The sequence below is a fragment of the Festucalex cinctus genome, chromosome 18 (genome assembly GCF_051991245.1).
Source record: "Festucalex cinctus isolate MCC-2025b chromosome 18, RoL_Fcin_1.0, whole genome shotgun sequence".
Lineage (NCBI taxonomy): Eukaryota > Metazoa > Chordata > Actinopteri > Syngnathiformes > Syngnathidae > Festucalex > Festucalex cinctus.
Genome location: NC_135428.1, coordinates 16,132,633 through 16,154,518, shown reverse-complemented (window position 1 = coordinate 16,154,518; position 21,886 = coordinate 16,132,633). Strand labels below are relative to the sequence as shown.

Here is a 21,886-nt window from a genome sequence, read left to right as displayed (position 1 = left end):
CATGGTTAACGTATGACTGACTAGCGAGATCCTCTTCACGCAAAAAAAACGCCACTCCAGAAGTTGACAGTGAAAATGTGACTGCCTCCAAGCTGCACATAACTTGCTCACTAGCATCTGTCTTTTCTGTAAAAACAATCCTCTCGAGTTGTCACTTCTTTGTGGGGGACATTTTTAAAACAAGTCCAAAAGGATCTAACTCCTCCCAAGAAGAGTAATTTATTTATTTATATATTTTAACTCTCCTCCAGAAGAAGATGGTTAAAAATGTTGACAAAAACGGGTGCGTGATTGTTATGCAAAGCCACACTCTGCTTTGCTTTTTTAATTACACACAGAGGAATTGTTTTGTCGTTAAAAAAAAAATAATTGTACGCCTCATTTGAGACCCTAAGCGCTGAGTTCTAAACAACTGTGCGTAAGCAAACAATAGAAATGTGTAATTATGCAGTCTGATGGCGGATCCGTCCAAATTTTGGATCTGTAAAGAACCCTGAAGAGAACCCAGGGACATTTTAAGCCTTCCACTCATCTTTGTTTTCACATTATTTTGGCTGTGTTGAATGATTACACTGGGAGTGGAATTTGCCAGCAGATATTCATAAAAAAAAAAAAAGTTTTCTCTATTACTTAAATTAGCCAAAAATGCCAACAAGTGTTGAAATCCTGTATTTGTTTGAACACAATTTAATGCATGGAAATAGAGGAGGGAATGTCTACGTGGGCTTCTGAAGGACTTCTCAAGGGTTAAAAGAAGTGTAAAATGAAGAGAATCCTTTTAATGTGTTGATCTGAATACAGAAAAGAGGCGAAGCTCCTCCAAAGAGTCATCAATTTTGTTGGGGGAGTATCACCCCTCAGCGAGGCGTCGTAACCACGCAGACGGCTGTAAACACGCCGCCTTGCCGCAGTTATAATTGCACCTTTTGCCTCCGGCGGGACCGAGCGCAGCCGTAAACATGTTTGTGACTATTATACATATGACCACGCCGTCCCCCTTAGACCGTTTCCCGCATGTCCCGGACCCTCGTGGGGATTAGCTCCACCGTTTCATTTGTCGCCCATGCCCAAAGTGTACGGGGTTCAGATTTGGGAGCAGGAATATTTATTTGAAGTAGTCTTAAAAATGGCTGCTTCAACCCAACTGGCATCAGGGACTGAATTTTTAAAACATTTTTGTGCTTTTATGGGCCAGTCGGCAAACTTTGCTGCCATGCTCCGCCCTCGCACGGACCCCAGGAAAAACCAAAATAGCCGACTTTCTGTGTCTTTTCCGTCATGGCTTCATTTATTTATTGTGGGTCTATTCATGGTAGACTTGTTGACCAAACTTCATGTTGCCAAGTGAAACCGGCTTTGGCGGTTCAATTTTACAAAAAAATGGTGATGTACCTGGAGCGTTGGGTGCGTCCGGTCCATGTCGCCCCACGTTAGCACCCACACTTGGTCATGTGACTTGTCGTAAAGCATCTTCACGGGAAACGGATCTGTCGCGACTGCCTGCAAAACAGACCACAGGATGGACTGGTTTTAATTCTGATCTGTATCAGGTTTCCATTAGTGAACCACCCCAGCTACATTGTTTGATACATGAACTTTTTATGATGAGTCGGCATTACAGTATTGAATCTGGATCTGATCCGGATTGCACATTTGGCAACAATGTAAACAACATACTTTTAGAATAATTTTTTGCACATTTTGGAATAACCCCCTGATGAATACTGTTATGTTCTGGGGTTGGATCCCAAAAACGCAGACACAAATAAGAGTTTAACACTTTATTTGCATAATATCAAAAGGCGAGGAACTAAATTGACTAGACCAGAAACGACGAGAAGGCATCGAGGAACAGGTGGCCAGATGGAACCGAGGTAATAATCCAACAAAAACGCACCCTCCTCAGACAGGCTTATATAGACAACGAGTCGATCCGATTGGTTGTGGCTAGACGTGGGTAACAGGACTGACATTGAATTATATGATTGGCTGTTGACCAGATAAAGAGATTAAGGATTCCACATATCACATAGCTTCTGACATCACATAGCGTTTTACCAGTTGAAACTAGATGCTGGTTACATCAGTTCAAAACAGACACAAGACCTCACGGTCATGACCCAAACATGACCCTACTCATGACAAATACGATCAATTACAAAAATACTTATTTCCGTTAAATTTGTGACGTATTGTATATGTAAGATCAGCAACTGGAATGTCAAGGTGAATTTAATCCAGATCTGATCTAGACATTATTTGGTGTGTATCTGTCAAATCAAAGTTTTAATTAAACGTTTTTTTTAATTTATTAAAAAAAACTGCTGCAAAATGAACAGTTTTAAAATACAAATAAATGAACGGTAGCCAAAATGCTACACATCTCAAAGAGTGGCTTCAAAAGTCGGGGAGAGGCTCATTTAGATGAGAGCCTTGGGGGAGGTCTGCTCTCTCTCACTCTCCGAGTACTTAACGATTTATATGTTTTGGTTGAGCCGTTAACCAAAGGTCAAGAAAAACTCTGCCGGGCCTCTTAGCACCGTCTTGACCGTTTGCTCCACTGGCGTCCATGTAACATTTTGCCTGACATTTGGAAAGAATTGATTTTGTTGGGCAGCATATGTCCCATCATGCCAACACAGACGTGCTAAACGTGCTCAGCTGGTCGGGACGGTGATGGATAGAGCCGATATAGACTCGGGCGGGGGAGGAGGAGGACGGAGAATGAATTACAGTAAAAAGGCAGAAGAGAGAGGAGACATGAAGGGTCAGCAAGCAGGAATAACACAATCCATTAAGCTGCTTCTGCATGACTGCACGGGGAGATGCTGAACACCCCCCGCTAGTGTGTTATTGCAAAAATGGATTCAATTCCTTTTTTGCCTCAAAATTCGACACAAAAATACCCCATGAGGATAATGTAGGATATAGGCAGTGAAATTTTTTGCACATTTATTAAAAATGAAACCCTTGACTATTATGTACCTTTCTCACTTTTTACTTTATTTTGCTGCTATAGCCTTATTCAAAATGTATTCAATTCATTTTTTTGCCACAAAATTTGAAATCAACATCACAAAAGGACAAACTGATTTTTGTTTTGTAAACTCACCATTAACTATAATCAATATTTTTAATTAAAAAAAAATAAAAAATCATATTGACAACTTGTTATGGTTGCCACATTTGGAGATAATTTTAAGGATAAATCTAATACATTTTGAGGAAAAAAAAGTGTTAAGTCTCAATGGAAACCGCTCTCTCCACAAGTTTGACCTTTTGCACTTCCCGTCATGCATCGGGCCGCGGGGAGGCTTTTAAATGAACTGTTTTCTGCGACCCACCTGCACCACCCGCTGCGCCTGGATGTCGACCACCAGCAGTCGGCTGTGGAGGGGCTGGCTCACGTAGACGTACTTCTCGCGCACGTTTACCGCCGACGACCACACGCAGCGCTGGGGGGACGGGCCCTCGCCTTTGGGGCACATCTCTTCCTGCCGGGGGGCCGAGCATGAAGCCGGGGGGGGGGGAGAACGTAACTGAATTAGCAGATTTGATTTATGACACGTCCCCGTAACGAGGTTACAAAAAGACGGCTACATTAGCAGATAGCAACATTAGTTTGATGACAAAAAAATGCATCCTGTGCTTGCTTTCTCTTCTCATATTCTTAGAAATGAAATTGTAGCGTACACATTTGTCTTTTCATCGGGCCTAATGTTCAAACAAGATGACTGAAGAAACCATGTTAATCATTCATAATTCATAAATTCCAATGGTGCGGGTTTTTTTTTTTGCTCTTCTTGCAATAATTTATGCAGCATTCGCCATTCCTCTTCTCATAATCATTTAAGTAATGTTTGACCATTTGTTTTAAAATCTTTTCAGCGACCTACAGTATAACCGTTTGTCTTCGCAAAATCTTCAAAGTAACATTTTACTTGTCATTTCCAAGTGCACATTTTTATGTCCTTGCTTTTGTCTGCCTCCAGCAATTCCCCGCTCGCGTTGGGGTTGTGCTTGGCGAGCGTTGAAAGTGCAGCGAGTGCTGTTTGCAGCAGGAACTCGCTAATGCGCGGCTTATTGAGTTTCTATTGATCTCTAATACAATCACAGGCGGCGCCGTAAAAGGCCCAATCCCTTTACGGAACAAGCAACTTTTAGCACCTAAAGCCCATTGTTCCACTTCCCAGTGGATTACCCGCCCGAGTATCGACTGTGTTACAGTCTATGCTAAAGGATGCGAATAATCCCATTACATTTGGGGGTGTTAGGGAGCAGCCCACTCTGACTAGATGAGGGGGAGGTTGCTGACACATTGCACTGAACATTTGATAATCCTGTCAGGACTCACGGAAAACAAATGAAGGCCTATTACCCAAGTCCAAGATCACTTGTCGTGAATAAAAATGCATTTGTGGAGAGGAAAATAATTCGTGGAAGACCAACTCGCCACTTTTACTTTCACCAGCATCTTTTTTTTACACAAGTAATCTGTACTTCTACTAAGTACAAAGTGTGAGTACTTTTTGCCACTTCTGGTAGAACGCAAACGGGAATTACGTATGTAGCGACGATCCTCTCCGTGCGCTTGATTTGCCGGCGGATCTCGCACTGGCCGGGCTGCAGCAACGTGATGCCCTCGTCGGAAAACACGTAGAACATGTTGCCAACGCTCAAACCTGTGGAAACATGCCGGCAACATAATGGGAGTGGTTTAAGGGGTAAGGATTAAGTCATCAATTAACAACGAAGCTTCTCAGGAAGTCAACAAACAAAATTGCTTCAGTCACTTCCGTATGAAATCTGACTAAATTCTCGTGAGAATACGGTGCGGGGGTGAGATGTCTGTTAGCGATTTAGCATGCTTGCACATTAGTCAATTCTTAACAATCAGAATTCAATTAGTGTCATGTTATTGTTGATATAAAAGCTACGGGGTGCGAGGAGGACGTTTCACCAACTCAACTTTACGGGATGGATAACTCAAGCTTAACCCAAAAATTACCTGACCACCAAACTGCTAATCCTAATCCCAAACCATACACGCTAATTTCAATTTATAATCAACCCTACCACACCTAACACCAAACCTTATGAACCCAATCCTAATCACACCGGAACTGAAAGTTTACCCATCTCTAAATTCTAACCTCAACTCAACCCATTTTCTAACTCCTAAACTAAACCTCATCTAGCCCGACTAAGCCAATTCTTAACACGTACATTAATGTCCTGAAAGCGAGTGGATGTATGGAGGACATTTTTGCCAATTCAGCTTCACTTATATCACATCCTTAATGTGAAACGACTAACTTGGCTAACACAATCCTAGCCCGACCCAAGTTTGACCTCATCTTAGCCCTACTAACCCAACCCTAACCCAACTGTAAGTTGATAATAAAATATCTTATTCCAAATCCTTGATCCCAAATGCCAACCCTACAAACCCAGACCGAACAGTAATCAAGCCACATATGCTCACACCAATGTACATGCTGATCAGATCGTAAAGGAAAGCAATCCCTCCTGACCAATTAGTAATTCATCAAATCTTTTTATTGACGTTTAACATTCTAGACGCTGCCACCATTGTTTTGTCGACGTCAAACATCTGCGTCATTCCGATAACTCACTTCACCTGAATGAGGTTGTTCATTTTCCGACTTTCTGCATGCAAACATGATTTTATAGAGGCACAATGTATATAAACGCGATTGAGCAAGCATCATTGAGTCCGATTTTGCGCGTCTTAAGCACATGGCGACGCGTACGGTCGACGGAGTGCCGAATGCTCGCCTGCCAGCTTGTCAACACGTCACATTTGTAACAACACGGCCAACGTGCGCTGCCTAACAGCCTGAAACTGACAAGTCAGCCACGGCGGATGCTGCGCACCCGTTGATAAATGCGCACAAAGCACCCGCGCCGGCACACTGTACAACACATTGTGGCGCGTCATGAACAGCAGTAAGTCTCGTATGGAAGCAGTGTTGTTGTTTTTCTGCTTATAATGTACACAGCATCCAGGCAGGATTGGATGCTTTCCGCAACAGTGGAGCTGGAGGTATGGGATAAAAAAAAAAAAAAAAGCTGATTGTGTGCGAGCGGCAGTTGATGAAACGCACCCCGGGCAGTGTGCAAGGTGGGGAAGGAAAAAAGAATGCTGGAGAGCTGCTGTTTCTTGTGGACAACACAACACAGCACAGCACATATACTGTCATTTATATGCATTCACTCGCCCGAGAGAGAGAGAACTGCACTGCATGCCAACAAATCACAGAAATACAAATGGAATTGAGATGTATTTACCTTCCTCTCGCCACAGAATGTTTGCAACTGGAACACAAAAGGAAGACATCAACTTTAAACTGAGTGAATTGGCTTCTGATAGCTCATAAAAAGACGATTTCAACCGCTTGCAAATTTTCTGAAGACAAATTTTCGCGCTTCATAGCAGGTTTGGTCCTAAACCCTCAGAATGTATAATTCTATCTCATAAGGCTACTTGTTTTTTTTGTTTTTGTTTTTTTTTCCTTACGTGTCTTCTTGGCAGAATCTTCCACAAACAGCGAAGAGATGTCCTCGTCGACGCCCACTTCATTTTTGGCGATGCAGGTATAGGCGCCCGTGTCCTCGTAGCGGACGCTGCCGATGAACAGCTCGCTGCCGTTAGCTAACAGAAAGTGAATCGAAGAAGACGTAAAAAAAAAAAAAAAAAAAGTTGGAAAATGAGTTGGGTTGCCCCAAAATTGTATCTTAATATTTTGAAAATTCAGCCCCCAGTGCCAGTTTCACGTAGCAATGTGAAATTTGGTAGTCGTGCCTATCGATAGTAGACCCACAAAAAAAAGTCTCAAGAAGTCATGCCCGAAAAGACACAGGAAGTCGGCCATTTTGGTTTGAAGTGGCCATTTTACTTTATTTCTAGGGGTCCTTCAGAATTAATTTCATCTCATTGCAACCAAATTGGAATGCACGATACTAAACAAATGGGCAAAGAAGTTGTGAGGTTTCATCATAACGAGTGGGCGGAGCTTGCCGTCAAAGTTTGATGTGTTAACGTCCTCACAGGAAGAATATTGGACTCTTTCCAACTTGGTATAATAGACAGCATATGTTAAATTGCCAAGCATATGCATATTTTCAGTGGTGCCATTTGGATGAGTAGGTCATCATCAGGGGCCGCGTGATGCACAGCTGTGCTCTGATCTTCCTTCGATGTGGCGCTCTGATGACTGGACGCCACACAGCAGGGACGTCACAGGACGTCTTTGCTGATGATGGCGGCGGTGTGTCGGGCAGAAACATCAAAAGGCAGCCCTTTTGCACCTTTCGAGAAACATCTATAGATGAGCTCCCTTTAGAAGCGTCCACTTTTCTCGCCCTTGCCATCCTGCCTCCGTCTGATACGGACGTTCATCAAAAAAATGGCCCACAAAGAAAAGACCGTGTTGAAAAAGAAACGGGACACGGGCGAACTTATCGTCGACAGTATTTTGCTCGATTTCTACCCAATTTCAAGCGTATGTTAAACAGATGGCCAAAGCCTAGTTGCAAAATGTTGAGATTTTGTCGTTGCCTGTGGGCAATGCTTTCTGTACATCTGCTCAGTTTTTTTTGTATAAAAACAAACCGCATGACTCCGGCATTCACGTCTTGGAATCAATGCGGGTTCATCCGAAGCGTTTCGTAAATTGTGCATACAGTGTTTATTAACTCCAAAGCCAGTTTCACCTAGCTGAATTTTGTTAACATGTCTATAATGAGTAGAAGACCAAAAAAAAAAGCAATGCCTAACAAGCAATTCAACCATCCAAGTGGGCATTTTGCCTGATTTTGGCCCATTCAAAGTTGAACTTGTCCTTGAGATTTTGTCTGATTGTTTCAGTCTTTCTTCCAGACTTTTGCGTCATCAAATCAAACACCATCGAATAACATTTGTCTCACCTCACAGTACCATGTCAGAAAGCGAGGCTTTCACGTAATCGTAAGAAACAGACACCTGGCAATTAGTGTCGAGCAGGCGCAGTGTTAATTGCAGCCGTTGACATTTCTCTCTTTTTTTTTTTTTTTTTTTTTTTTTTTTTTTTTTTTTTATGATCCCGATAACAGCATGTGATCATTCGTACTGGGGGGAAAAAAAACAAAAAACTTTAATGACGTCCAAAGCGGTTATGTTCTCATTTTTCTGGCAACACTTTGAATTAAGCATTCATTAAATTAGTGGATTTTTTTTGTCTTTATTTGCAGGCGACGTGGCGGCGAGGGATTTTAATTGAGCTTTTAATTCCGTATGACAAATGTCAATTTATCCGGGACCCTGCTACTGAGATCTAATTGGTTTGTTTATTTTGTTAGACATTTAATTATGTGTGCAGTATTCTGACCTTACTTTTTTTTTCCCCAATAAAAACAAACGGGCTGAAACGTGAAATTAAAACCATAAACCCCTCTTAAAACCTGAATTTGAAATGCCAGCCTGTCTTTAAAAACTGACTTCAAAACATCACTTTGCCCTGAAACCTTAATTTGAAACACTTATTCACCCTATTTTTTGTTTGAAACCCTACTTTGTAACAATCCAAACCCTAGTTTAAACCATAACGTGCTTCAAACAGTGAGATTTTAAGGGTTTAAAATTAAAAGATTCTATACGGACAAGAATTGATGTTAGCTAGAAACTTTATGCAGTAAAAGAAGCAAAGAAAATAAATAAGGTGAAAGGGAAGTTTTAAAATTGAACAAGGCCTGGGGGTTCATGAATAAAAAGTTGGCCATCAAAAGCCAACAGTGAATTCTGGTTGACTTCCAAAAACCCCCAAAAGGAACCTGTGGTTACCTTTGAGAGAAAGCTGCTTGGCAGAGCGCGGCTGCAGCTCCACGCCGTTCTTCAGCCACACCAGCTTGGGATCGGGGATGCCGTCGGCGCGGCAGTGCAGGCTGGCCGACACGCCGGGCTCTTGGGCCTGCGTCTCCGGGTACACCAGGATCACCGGAGGGACTGCGAGGCGCAAACAAGAGGAGGAGGAAGGGAGAGTTGGGGCGAGTAAGACCACCAGCAATGCGGAATTACTTTCACGGCGGCGCGGAATGGATTGGCGCGGCCAAGCGCTCGGGGGCGGCTTTATTGCGGCTGCTGCATGAAAAAGATGTTGGACTACTCGGCGGCGCCCGAGGGGGGGGAAACGCTGTGAGAGAATGTAGACGATGAATGACACCTCCAGTTGGCAAAAGCACCTCAGAGCCTGACAAATTCCTTACCTTCTTCTTTTTTTTTTCTTTTTTCTTTTTTTTTTTTATGGCTTTGGCATCTATGCAGGAGGGATGAACGACTACCATAAGCAAAGAAGACAATTCGACCAAAATGGCCACAACACATTTTGGAATACAACAAACGTCCTCTCTATGTTCCTTTAAGACCTGAATGTGTGTTCATCCGACTTTTATTGACTGCTTTTACACTGCTTGTGAAAGCAAAGCTTTTTAAAGTCCTCCCACACCCCAATGTGGCTGTGACTGCAATGCAGGGACAAATGCTGCATTCGAGGATGGTCGGAAGTCGGACTATTCAGAGTTCAAATCAGGAAGTGTGTACGGGAACGCCCCCTTGAACTCGGAAATTCAACTTGCGAAGTCAGGAAAAAAAGGACCACTTCACCAACGGACTACAAGTGACGTCACTCTACAATGGTGACCCCTTTGGAAACAGACCGTGAATGGTAAAATAAAAGTAAAACTTTCTTCATTCATAAATTGGACGAACAGAACTTGACGTAACGCAACGTACGTGACAGTGCGCCGCTATCTCCTGGCATGAAATTATATGGTGAATTACTGAACTGTATGGAATTTGGAATGCTTATGAAATAAGATAAAAACAATAAATGAAGCAATGAAGTTTGTGGAGGTCAAAAATGAGTTTTAAGAACCAAAATAAAAAACTATTTACCACTATCTGCCATTTTGGTTGTTTACTTTCGCCTCGAAAGCTTTCAGGTTGGAACTGGGAAAAACCAACTCTGATAAATCCGACTTCCGACCATCCTCGAATGCAGCAATAGTGCTGCTGGAAATATTCAGCCTACTGAGGTACGTACTACCATACGGACCTAAGTAAGGAAACAAGACCTTTGCAGTAATCAGTACGGAAAGGAAACGAGAATAAGGATGCAAGGATGGCAAAGAAAGAAGAAAGGAAGGAAAGCAACAAGTCATTAAGGAAAGAAATTGAGTTATGAAAATGCAAACAAGGGACGCAAAGGAAACGAGGGCGTGTGATGTAAAAGGTCGGTGTTACTGGAAAAGGAAGTTGGCCTGACTGACCGTTGACCTGCAGCACGTGCGTCTGGCGGAGGTCCTCGTACCCGTAGGCATGGCAACTGTAGTTCCCCATGTGGATGGTCGTCACCTTGGTGATGTACAGCGAGCCGTCATCCCCAAAGTCCTTCAACACATACACGGCAGGCGGCAGATGAAACAGGGAAAGGAGGCTGCGACCGAGGACGGAGTGGGAATCGCGGGAGAAGGATGGAATGCCGCCACCAAAGGGGGGCCAGGGGACGGTGGGCGGGGGGAGAAATCCGGACAGCTTGATGGAACGCGGCGGGGTGTACGCGGGATCGCGGGACTATGAATCAACGCCCGGCCGGCCGGCGTTTGGGAATTTGATCCTTGGTGCTGACAAATTGCAAGGGTTAAAAATATAACAGCCATTAGCTTGACGAATGGGGGCGCTTGTTTGTTGCGGAGACGCGCGCCTGGGGGGCTGCAACACACATCTTAACGGCGGATTAAGGCATTACGTGTTTTTGTCTTTCCGCCAAGTGGCATTTCCCACCCGTCTTTGTCGCGTATTTGCTCGAGGGCAGTCAACAATTCTCATGTGTGACATAAAAAATAAAAATAAAAGCCTTGACATGTATTACATCCAATGGTGCGTCAACTGCAGCTGAAAAGTTGCTGAAGGCGGGACTTCTACAACAGAAACCTATGTCAACTCAAATCTTATTTATTGACCAATGACCACTTTTGGGGGGAAAAAAAAATCAACCTGCATATAAATATAGTACTAGGGTTTTAATGGAAAAAATAAAATAAAAATGGAAAATAAGATTTGATTTTAAAGATGGAATTGAACCCAATTATTCTAATTGTATTATTAATTGTATAGTTGCTTTTTAATATACTGTAGATACATGAATTGCAGCCCATAAGGCCACTATATATACCATGTATATATATTTCGCTAATTCAAATTGGTAAATTGTCATTGCGGAATATTTACTATTTGGTTTTCTTAATAAAGTGAGCTGGAATTGATAAACATGTCACATTATTGTCAATTTGCATTCTCGCAATAGTGAAGACTTAAAAAAATGGCGGCCCCCGTAAGCAAGTAGTTGCAATCTTAATCTCAATTGAAGTAAACAGCAGCAATGTATATTTAACATAAAACAACAAATGTTGGACAATTTGTGTCAAGTTCCACCTTTAATAGGATTTTTTTTTTTTTGGTCTACTTTGGTTTTGAAAACACATTTCTTCTTACTTTCAAGTACATTCCGCAACAGGAGGTGTGGGTCAGCTTTTGCACACGGCCCGAAATACAAACATTTCTGATCGCCTTATTTTTCCTGCCGTCTGATTGGAAAGACGAGTCGCAAATGTGATAAAAGCCGAATAAAGAAACCAAACGAGGGCAGCCGAATGTGCCTAATGCTTTTCCCGAGTGATTCACCGAGACTCGCTGGCATTGTGCGGCAAATGTAAATGGCGGATTCCAAATGGCACCCGGCATAATGGCATGTTAACCTTTTATTTCATCAAAATGTACTACACGGCAAATTACAGTGGGCCCGTTATTTCTATCCAGGCTTTTGTGAGGCTAAGGACATTGGAGGTGGCCGGCAGCCGTTTTTCAAATAATTAAATTCAAATTTGTTATCAAAGGTTTTTCTTCTTTTTGCCACACTGAAGCATTAAATTGTCACCGGTGCGTTTTCCCCTACCATCATTAGGAAAAAAAAAAAAAAACACTTCATTCCATGTTTTTGTTGTTGTTGTTAATCAAGTTGCTGCCGCTTACATGCAAATACAAATAGTTGCAGAGTAATGAAATCAAAATACATTATTCATTGCTTTTCTAATGAGTGGCAATTTGCCACATGGAACGTCCACTTGGCTTCTCGAGACGTCTCGTGTTGTTCATACGCAGAACAACTCCAACTGTCATGCCTTCAAAATGTGTACAGGAAAATAATAAATGGGAATTCTTTTCTACCTCTAGCACACAAAGAAATGATAAAATATTTATACATTGAACAAGACTGAAGGAATACATTTAAACTACAATTAGATACTGTAAATAAATGAATGAAAGCACTTAATTGTATAAGGCAACTCACATTGATGTCTTCCAGGTCCAGGAAGTTGAGAACCACGCCGTTCCTCTTCCAGATGATGGGTGGCCGCAGGGTCCCCTGGATGGCGCAGGTGAGCACGGCGCTCAGGCCCACCGTCACCGCCGAGACGCTGATCCGCTGGTCCTCCGCCAGGCTCAGCTGGACCACCTCTGCCAGGGGTAGGAAAGGGATGCCGATTTGGTTCCGCCATTAGGGAGGAAATAATTGTATGATGGGGGGTGGGGGTGGGATCATGGAAATGTGCTGATGCGGCAGAACCGCGACCGAGGCTTAATACATCTCCAGGGTCCGTCTCATTACCAGCGAAGCGAGGAGGATAAACAGCTGTCCCGGAGTGATTCCGCGCGGGAATAAAAAGAGCACGTGGCTGAGGACTAAATATCATTCTTCTCATTAAGGCAAATTTATGTTCATCGGAACGGTCGCGCATGAATCTGTTCACCTTTTGCGAGGAGACCAGGAGTTATTATCTACTTTGCTTGACGTTCAGTGACCAGCTGTGGGGCCGCGTAGGTTGAGTGTTAGGTTTAGTGTCGAATTTTCTTCAGGGAGTCTATACGGTGTATATACAAGTTGTCCATTTCATTCCTCAACATGATGCCGTCAGCTTAGGCTTTGCACTTTCTATAAGAATATGTTGCAAAATTGTTACCTGCCAGGAATTTTTTCTGTCCCCAACTGCGGTTCAGGTTCAATGTTCTAGATTAGGAGATCATGAATCAGGTGTTAGTGGAGAGAATCATGGAAAACAGGCTGCATCGGGGCTCTCGAGGACGGAACTTGGAGACCCCTGTTCTAGATGATAGGATCTATTCTTCACAAGGCAAGCAGCAGAAGGCCTGCTACTAACCTCTGATGAAGAAAAAAAAAACAAAAAACTGCTAAAGCAGGCATTCGTGCAAAACCAGGCCAAGCCCATCTGGTGGACCGCACTGGAACTCAGCATCAACAAAAGCTCAATTCAGTGGATCCTTCAGCGAGTGATAAAGATTTACTCGTATCAACGTCAGGTTGCTTCACATCATAGTCTTCTACTTGAAGCTGTTGGCTTTGTGCAAACACCTGTTCTATCAGTCTTAATCAATTCTTGGTCAGATCATGAAAAAGGAGGCAGGCAAAGCAGAAGTATTATTCTCGCTACATGTAGTTAGCCTTTTTCTTTTCCCAACCAGGTCCTGGAAAAAAACAGTTTTTGCACTGCTAATTCGTTGTCCACTCTATTTGACATCAAGCTTCCCCAAACATCGTTGTCTGGTTACGTCACACTTGGTCTCAATCTGGCCTTCTCTGTTGGTTAGAGTTAGAGTTCGAGTTGGATTAGGTTTGGGGTATTGGCATTCAAGACTTTCCACCAGGAAAGCATCAGACCTGTGTTGTGTGACAAGCAAGTCTGGATTCCTGGGTTGCAGGAATTACATTTAAGACGCAAATTAACGTGTGCTACTCAGGCTGCCCATGCAGGAAGTTATTGGCCTCAGCAGCATCGTCCGTTCCTCTGCTTTCCCTCGTAAACGTAGCAAAGGGGGACAACGGAGTCATCGGATCTCCGCATCAGTAATTCCTCCAGAGAACTGCTACGTGCTCTGCCTGCCATCGCTCTCACTTCCTGCCAGGCACGCTCGCGCATTCCCGCCTCGGTCAATCGTTCGGCATTAGCGTGTCACGTTGATTCTGACTCATGCTTCCACTTTCACGTCCTCCATCTCATCCGTTTTTTCGACACTGTAGTCCTTCCACATTTCTCAACCTATTCAAACCATTTAACCTAAATAGATGAAGACAATTCGGGACATTTTGGTAATTATTTTTCCACTTAACTCAAAATCTCACTTTTCCTAGCATTCCACCACATAAAAAACATCCTCCATCTTTCCCCATTCCAAATTTAAGCTGTTCAAAGATTTCAGCACATAATGGAAAGTATTTTACACATTCCAATAACACCCACATTTTTTGTGCACCCCCAAGCTACGACATGCAGACTTTAGTTTGAGAACCTCTGCTTCACTGCACACAATCCCTGCAGTTGGTAACTAGAAATGCTTCCTTCCTGTTTCTCTCTCACTCTCCGTTAGTGCTCCTGATTGATTAGTGGAGCTCCCGGAGTCCCTGAATGGTCAATTACTGGCTTCTGTGCGAGCGGGCTATTCCGGGAGAAAAGGGTGGGCAACTAACGGGGGCATCATTTTAAAGATAATGTCATGACATCCTTGCCCAGCCATGCGGAGCGACGGAGAGCGTCTGCCTGTGGATACGCAATTTGTCCCCTCGTTGTGTCAGAATTGGTTCAAGTCACGGGAGGAAGCCTTGAATAGCTTGACAATACGCTCTTCAATTTATTTATCCTGCTGCATGTTCAGTAAGAGCTGGACACCAGAGGGATGCTAGTTAGCTTACTTTAACCACTAAACCTTACCCTGCCTGACCCTAACCTTAACCCTATAACCTTTGACTGGTGGAAAATCCGGAATTCCCTAAAGTCCTCAAGGTCCCGTTTTTAAAGGTGTTTTTGCAGCTCACCTCTCATTTAGCAGCAGGAGAATCAATTTATTAAAGTGATGCTCTTGCTCTCTTGTGAACGTGACACAAGATCTCTGACAATCCTGATAATCCTTCATCTTTACCGTGAGGATCGCCAACCCCCAAACCTCCACTACACCCAGCCTTTTTCTGACAGGCACAGCTAAATGGTCTTTCATGTTCTTGTGAGGGGAGGGCTGGGTAAGAGATATAAAAGCCTACAGTCATTGTCAGAGGGGGGTTTGACCTGACCCAAGGGTCGGAATCTGTAGCCAGAGTGGGAAATTTACAGTATACCGCCAGCATTTTTTATGAGTTGGAGGCCTTTTCTTTTATGTCGACCCCTAGCAGAGTGATTGCCCCGGGCTATGTTCACCAACGGGGCCGGGATAAAATCTCTGTCCGCATGATAACGCGTTTGTGAGCTGTCAAGAGCACACCCAAGCAACAGGTGGTGTCACAACTGTTTATCTCAAGGCCACTGTAGGCAAGGGTGACGTGGCAAGGGACATACTGAAAGGATACAATTTGAAAAGACAAAAAAGCCCTATTGCAGAGCCAGTACAGTTTGTAAAAAACTGAAATTAATCTTTAACCTCAATACAACCCTAAATTAGAACCCAAATCTACACAAAATTAACCCCAAATCTAAATTTTAGGTATTCTTCTTAGTAACCCCAACACAAATCCTAAACCAATTTTTTATAACTCCAACTCGAATTCCAACTGGTCACCAGACCACCTTTGGAAAGACATCCTCCAGTCAACCTCTGCTCTTCCCTCAACCTCCACACCTTTGCCCTACACTTAAATCCTCCTCGCTCTCTTGTAGCCTCCTCTAAGCACTTCCCCCTACCAGGCTGGAATCTGTGCGCCGCCTGTAATCCTCACCCTGATCAAAACGTGCCCTCATCCTGCTGAATATGGAGGAGCTGCAACCAAAGGAGCTACGAAGCGTCCGTTTGGAAATCTGCAAGCTGACAAATAGACTCACTTGTCTTCCCTCTCGACTCTTTTCGCCGGCGTTATATAAGAGCCCACTTCCTTCGTTTCTAAAACCATACTTGAGTCGAGACATAACTGCACTACAATAACTGAGCCATCTGGCCAACTCGCTGACAATCCACAGTGAGCAGATGTTTTCCTTGAAGGGAACAAACGTTCCCCTGAGAGCTTTGTAGGGAAATATGACTTTCTCTGCTGTGATGGCAAAAAAAATAAATAAATAGTTGACAGTATTGCGCCAGAACAAAATTTACAACAGTTTGTTACAATTCACATTGACTAACACTGTCAAGGATATCTAGCAGAGGTGGAAGACTGGGAAATACTTGAAAGTTGTCACTTTCGGGACATTGGATTTGCTTGGTTGCCCTTGACTAGACAAGTAAGCTAGTTTATTTTACTGACAGCCGTTCAAGCATTAACGAATCTTCATGTCGATCATGCGATCATTGGAGAAGACCGTATAGTACAGAAAATACGGAGACTAGTTTGGGAACATTTCAAAAACTGATTGAGAACGTGCTAGTACAGCTATTGAGTGCAAACGAGCTAACTCTGAATGTGTGCAAGATTATGACTTGCATCACCCAAGTAATGACTTGAACATTTATATTCATCGGTTACTATAAAACCAACAAAGATGGTTATGCTACATTAACAGTTTTATGACTTGACTCGACTTGTTTGAAATTGAGTGGGGAATGACTTGACTTGCTGATTGACACAGCAACTTGGGACTTGCTTGAAACTTATGACATACTCCCACCTCCGGTGCCAAAGGTACTCACTTGTACCGTACCATATTCTGGCACCCTTGTGTTGGTGTCTGGGTACCCCGGGGGTGGTGATTGATGGACAGACAGAATGGCCTTCTAAAAGTAGACGAATACCAAGAAGAAAGGACACCTCATGCCTGACTTGATTAAATACACCATAGGTTAAGTTGGGTACAACACTCCCTTGGTAGCGAAGCAATGAGAAAGCAAAATTATTAACGATATGAAGACCGCAGTAGAAGAAAGGCTATCAGGGTCAAAGTAAAGCCTCGCGAGCCCCTGCACGGATTTGCATGTCTGCAGCTAATTAGACACGAAAAGTTGGCGGAAAGGAAAAAAAGGCGCGCGGCGCAGGGATCAGGCTCGGGTGGGATTACTTTCCATGTAATGACGGGAGATAGCGGAAGATTTGTGCGCCGACGAGCGTATCGCCCGCCGGGAGGTCAGAACGATGATTTTACATGATCCCGGGCTCGCATTTCCCATCGCCAAGTGCAATTTGTCTTCGAGTAGATCATGTCGAAGCTGATATTAGTCACTTTGGCGTGTCTCGAGCTAGGATTAAAGTCGACTCTCAATTAGGGTTCTAAATTTCGATGAGACTTTGAACTAAAGACTAAGTTGGACATGAAATAAATTGTCTTTTTCGAAAAACGATCACGCTCATTATGACAGGACACATTCAAATCAATTAGTTTTTCTGTGAAATGCACAGGTCTTTTATGATAAGGGATGGGGGCCAAGTCCAGGGGTCCTTCCTAAGAACGTCCTCGAACGTCCTTCCAAAGAAAGAAGTCTCTGTAAATTGGAAAGTCTGTGTATTTGTGAAGTGCCCCCTGACTCTGACATATTTCTGTGATAGCAGCACAAAATGCATCTTGGGACATTGTTCCCAGCAAAGTCTTCACAAGTATCAAGCGATGCATCCTTAGTTTAAGCGAGCAGACAAGAACAACAGTTTTGCCTACTTTCAGTTGTAATGAGACTTGGGCCGCAACTGACGTCTCACAAGAGCACAAGGACGTAACAACAAACAGGAACGACAATTGAGAAAACAGCACTTCTGATTGCTACAAATGCTAAATTTCAATGAGATTTCGTCATTTAGTGTGGGTGGAGCGTTCAAATGTGTGGAAACTTGTACCCTTGAAAGTATATTTTTATTGTACTGAAAAATGTGTGATATCTTCAAATTAACATTGTGGTATTCCAAAATTTTACACTTTGAAACATTTTAAAAATAGTGTTACAACTTTTCACTGAACTTGTTTTTTTGTAAATTTATGCAAAGTGGAATATGGACAAAGTCTATTAACGTTATTTTATAGAACATGCAGTGGGCCAATTAAAAAAATATACACATAGGTATCATTTGGTGATTTTATTTATTTATTTTTTTCAGGAAATCAATTTAGTTACGCGTGTTCTATAGTAAATTGTCAAGTTCTCAAATGGGCTGGGGTTGACTGTAAATCCATATCATCCATACAAAGAGCAGAAGAAACCCTTCTCGTGAGGTCAGGTAATGCCGTCTACCTCTCCTTGCGTTGAGGTAGACTCTCCGTGTTTGAGTGTATAAATCCCGCACGGCAGCGCTGCACAGTGGCTGCACAATAAGTGTATTGCCGCCATAAAACAAATTGATGGCCGCTGAGGTTTGGCGCTTGTGTTTCTTCATTCAGCCGCGCAGTAAATTATTGCTTCCTTTCCCCGCCTGTGCTCATCTCCGCCTTACATAAAGACTCTGGTGTTCCATCTGCCTGCAGTATGTGCACACTGGGGGGGGGGGGGGGTGATGGTAGGGTTGGGAGGGTGTGGGTCTATAGCGCTATAACATTGTCTTCCTGCACCCCTAATTGTTGATCATGCACTTCCTTTACCGCAACTCTTCTTTATGTTTCTTCCCCTACTCGGGGGCACGGCGAGTGTTGCACAAAATAAATGATTCAGATATTAAACAGACAGGCAGCAGTTGCCATGGCAACCGGGCCCAGCCATTCCTCTGCAATTGAATCGCGAGCAGACAGCCGGACCAACGCCGCATAGAAGGAATTCCAATGTTTATTATTGTGACTGTAGACACGTAGCTTTTTATCGGGGGGGGGTCACACTACACCAACACGTCTTTTCCACTGTACGGTACCTACTCGTCTCTATTTGCTAATACTGCACTTTTCCACGGTCTAAAGCAAGTGCTTCTTGAAAGTAGCAACAGTGGCTACAACTCTCTTTTTAGAGAGGCGTTCCTCAGGGAAGTGTTTAAGGCACATTTATTTTGTATATACAGTACCATATAAAATTCAAAATTATATAAAATCATAAATAAAATTCTCTGTAGAATGCTTTTTGACAATTTTGTCCAATAAGGCAACATTCTGCTGGGGAAATTCACATAAATAAAACAAGGCTGATGCTGCAATGTCAGGTATCCGAATACTTTTGTCCACATAACACGTTCCATTTCCCCTCTCTGTCTACTTGGCCGTAATTCTCCTCCCTCCCTCGTCTTCTGCCCCACCGCTCGAGTGATTAATTAGTCAAATGTGCCTCCGCTGCAGCGTATCTTCCACCGTGGCGTAATTCCACCCTTAGACGGGAGTAAACAAGCAAGGGAAAATGACGAGAAGAAGAAAAAGGGAGAAAACAACGGCAACGTGGGGGAAAAGTCATCCTAATTAAGAGGCTTGCCCGGCTTTTATAATGGGAAAGTTGGGGAAGTGGCATGCAAAGTCGCTGAAATAAAGTCAGCTGCATTAAAATTCACCAACATCCCTCGCTGCTGTGCAGCATTCTCCAGATCCAGATCATACTGCACACTTTGGAATTTCACAAAAATTTTTGTGGAAAGGTTCAAATATGCAACAACATAGAGTGTGGTAGCCAAGTTAACAGGATCAGTTAGCTTATCTCCCTGTTAGCATGTGTGCTGGATGTATGGGCGTGCTGAGCAGTGGCTCTGGTGCATGACTCCGAACTGCCCCCTCAAAAACAGGCTAATTTCCGAGAAAAAGTTCAAATGTGCTATCGTTTTCCATCCTTGGGGTATTTTGATAAAAGCATATCACAGACACCCTGGAACATGCTTTAAATATTGCTTAATAAATGAATAAAAGACCACATTCAAGAAAACAAAAAAAATACAAATTATGAATGGCTTTTTAAAGCAGGCTCCCTGTCTGCTTTCACCGGCTTTTGCGTCCTCATATTGTCGGGGAATTAGCGTGGATGTAATTAGATGAGGCGGGCGGTGTCAGAGGTGCTACGATTCAGAGGCGGCGGCGGATTAAACGGGTGAGCAGGTTCCTTGGCGGATGAAATAAGAGCAGCCCGCCCGAGCACGCACTCTTTGTGTGTCGTTAGTAAGGAGATACGTCGCCGTTTGGAATCTCATCATAATGCTATTAGCGTCGCTCGCAAGCGGCTGTCTGGTGGATGCGTTTTATTGTCGCCAGAATCAAGCAGACTTCAGAGCGAGTATTATTGAAAAATACTGTCAACGTTACCTATTTGGAGGTTTGGAGGCATATTTGGCTGCGTTTTATGGGTTTGATGCTAACATGCTAACATAGCTAACCACCCAGACTACAGTGAATCAGCAAAACATAATGTGTTTTGGGAAGATTTCGTTTTGTTGGGATGGGAAATATGCTTTACTATTCAGGTTTTCCACAAATTTCTTCGCATAAATGTTGTCAGCTAACGTTGGCGCTAACATTAAGCACTTCTAGTACGAGTGAGGGAAGGGTTTCTTAGTCACGATATTCGGAAGACATTATCCATTACACCACTAATTTATTTGACCTATTTTATTCTACTATCCACAAAACATGGAGCCAATTAAAACGATGAGTAATTAGGAATCAAAAAATGCAAAATGACTCACGGAAGGCGGTGTAGAACTCATGCAGGCTGAGGTGTCCATCGTTGTTGTAGTCGTCGTAGCGCAGCAGGTCCTGCATGGTGCAGTGCAGTAAGGTGTCGTCCAGGTGCTCTTTCATAGAGATCTAACATACAATACAAAATATGATTTATTTAAACTGAATACAAGTTAAAATAAAATTAAAATAACTAAAATATGGACAATCACATCAACTACAATTTCATTTTCCATTGACTGTTTGCCTTCCATGTTGCATTTTGCTGTCCTGCAGCCACGATTTCACCGCCTTAAAAATGCCCCCGTCCCAGTTTATCTCTTCCAATTGATTGTCCACAGCGCCGCTGCGCATGTGTCGAGGCGGATTAAAGGGACGTGACAAATGTAATTTCTATATTTTAGGGCCTCTGGCAGGCTACAGCCGCGTTTTCCACTGATAGTGTCTGATCTGACCGTGGACGTGCGCATTAAACACTCCCCCGACCAAAGTGCAAAGATTTTATTTATTTTTTTCCCCGCCACAAAGACCACCCGCGCTCGTGTCTATGTCTTGACGGATGACTGAATTCATTTTTATTTACATTCCATGACTGAACTGTTTCAAGCCATTTTTAGAGACACGTCAGCATTAATAATTGCCAGTCGCCTTAATCTTTTGTTGCATCTCAGCACAGTAAGCCCGGTGAATTAAAAAAAAATCAAAACAAAACAAAAAAACGATTATTTCTATCTTTTGCCTGTAAAAAGTCAGCCATAAATCATTCTGGAGTTTTTAATTTTAAACAACCAAGCGCTGTGTAGGCAACAATGGCAGCGAGGTGACAGAAGATTAATTACTCGCAATGTTTTATTCAGATTTGGCAGGCGCTTATTAATTTCAACGCAGGGATTGTTTTTGTTTTTGAACGCATCACACCACTCTGTTTCTTTTCTGGTGGTGTTATTGTTTTTAAGGGTGGGCCGATTAACTGTGAGCTACGTGAATTCAGATGAATTGAATTGAGATGAATCCACGCGAATATATATGTATAAGCTTATGCAATGAAATTAAATAAATACATACATATATATGTGTATTTATAAATATATTAAAATACAAATAAAATGAAAGTTGACAAAACCAGTTTTGGGCGCATGTTGAGATCTAACTTAATGATATAAATAATCTTATGGCAATTTTTTAAATTCTAAGCAAATTACAAGGGCTCATTTGAGTCGTTACCGTTTGACTTAAGTCGTCCCGGGTTCACTAGCATGCTTTCAAACTATTTGCACCTGTCTAA

General features: G+C 42.9%; 1 protein-coding gene across 1 annotated transcript in view; it reads right to left on the bottom strand.

Annotated features, from left to right (window-relative positions):
• Nucleotides 1–21,886, bottom strand: part of fstl4 (follistatin-like 4) — a 123,924-nt gene that overhangs the window by 5,907 nt on the left and 96,131 nt on the right. The window contains exons 7-15 of the mRNA XM_077505302.1: nucleotides 20,610–20,730; nucleotides 12,408–12,574; nucleotides 10,327–10,447; nucleotides 8,843–9,004; nucleotides 6,542–6,676; nucleotides 6,313–6,339; nucleotides 4,564–4,682; nucleotides 3,345–3,494; nucleotides 1,393–1,500 (exon numbers count right to left, since the gene is read on the bottom strand). Of these exons, the coding sequence (XP_077361428.1) occupies nucleotides 1,393–1,500; nucleotides 3,345–3,494; nucleotides 4,564–4,682; nucleotides 6,313–6,339; nucleotides 6,542–6,676; nucleotides 8,843–9,004; nucleotides 10,327–10,447; nucleotides 12,408–12,574; nucleotides 20,610–20,730 (1,110 nt within the window). The remainder of the gene's footprint in view (nucleotides 1–1,392; nucleotides 1,501–3,344; nucleotides 3,495–4,563; nucleotides 4,683–6,312; nucleotides 6,340–6,541; nucleotides 6,677–8,842; nucleotides 9,005–10,326; nucleotides 10,448–12,407; nucleotides 12,575–20,609; nucleotides 20,731–21,886) is intronic.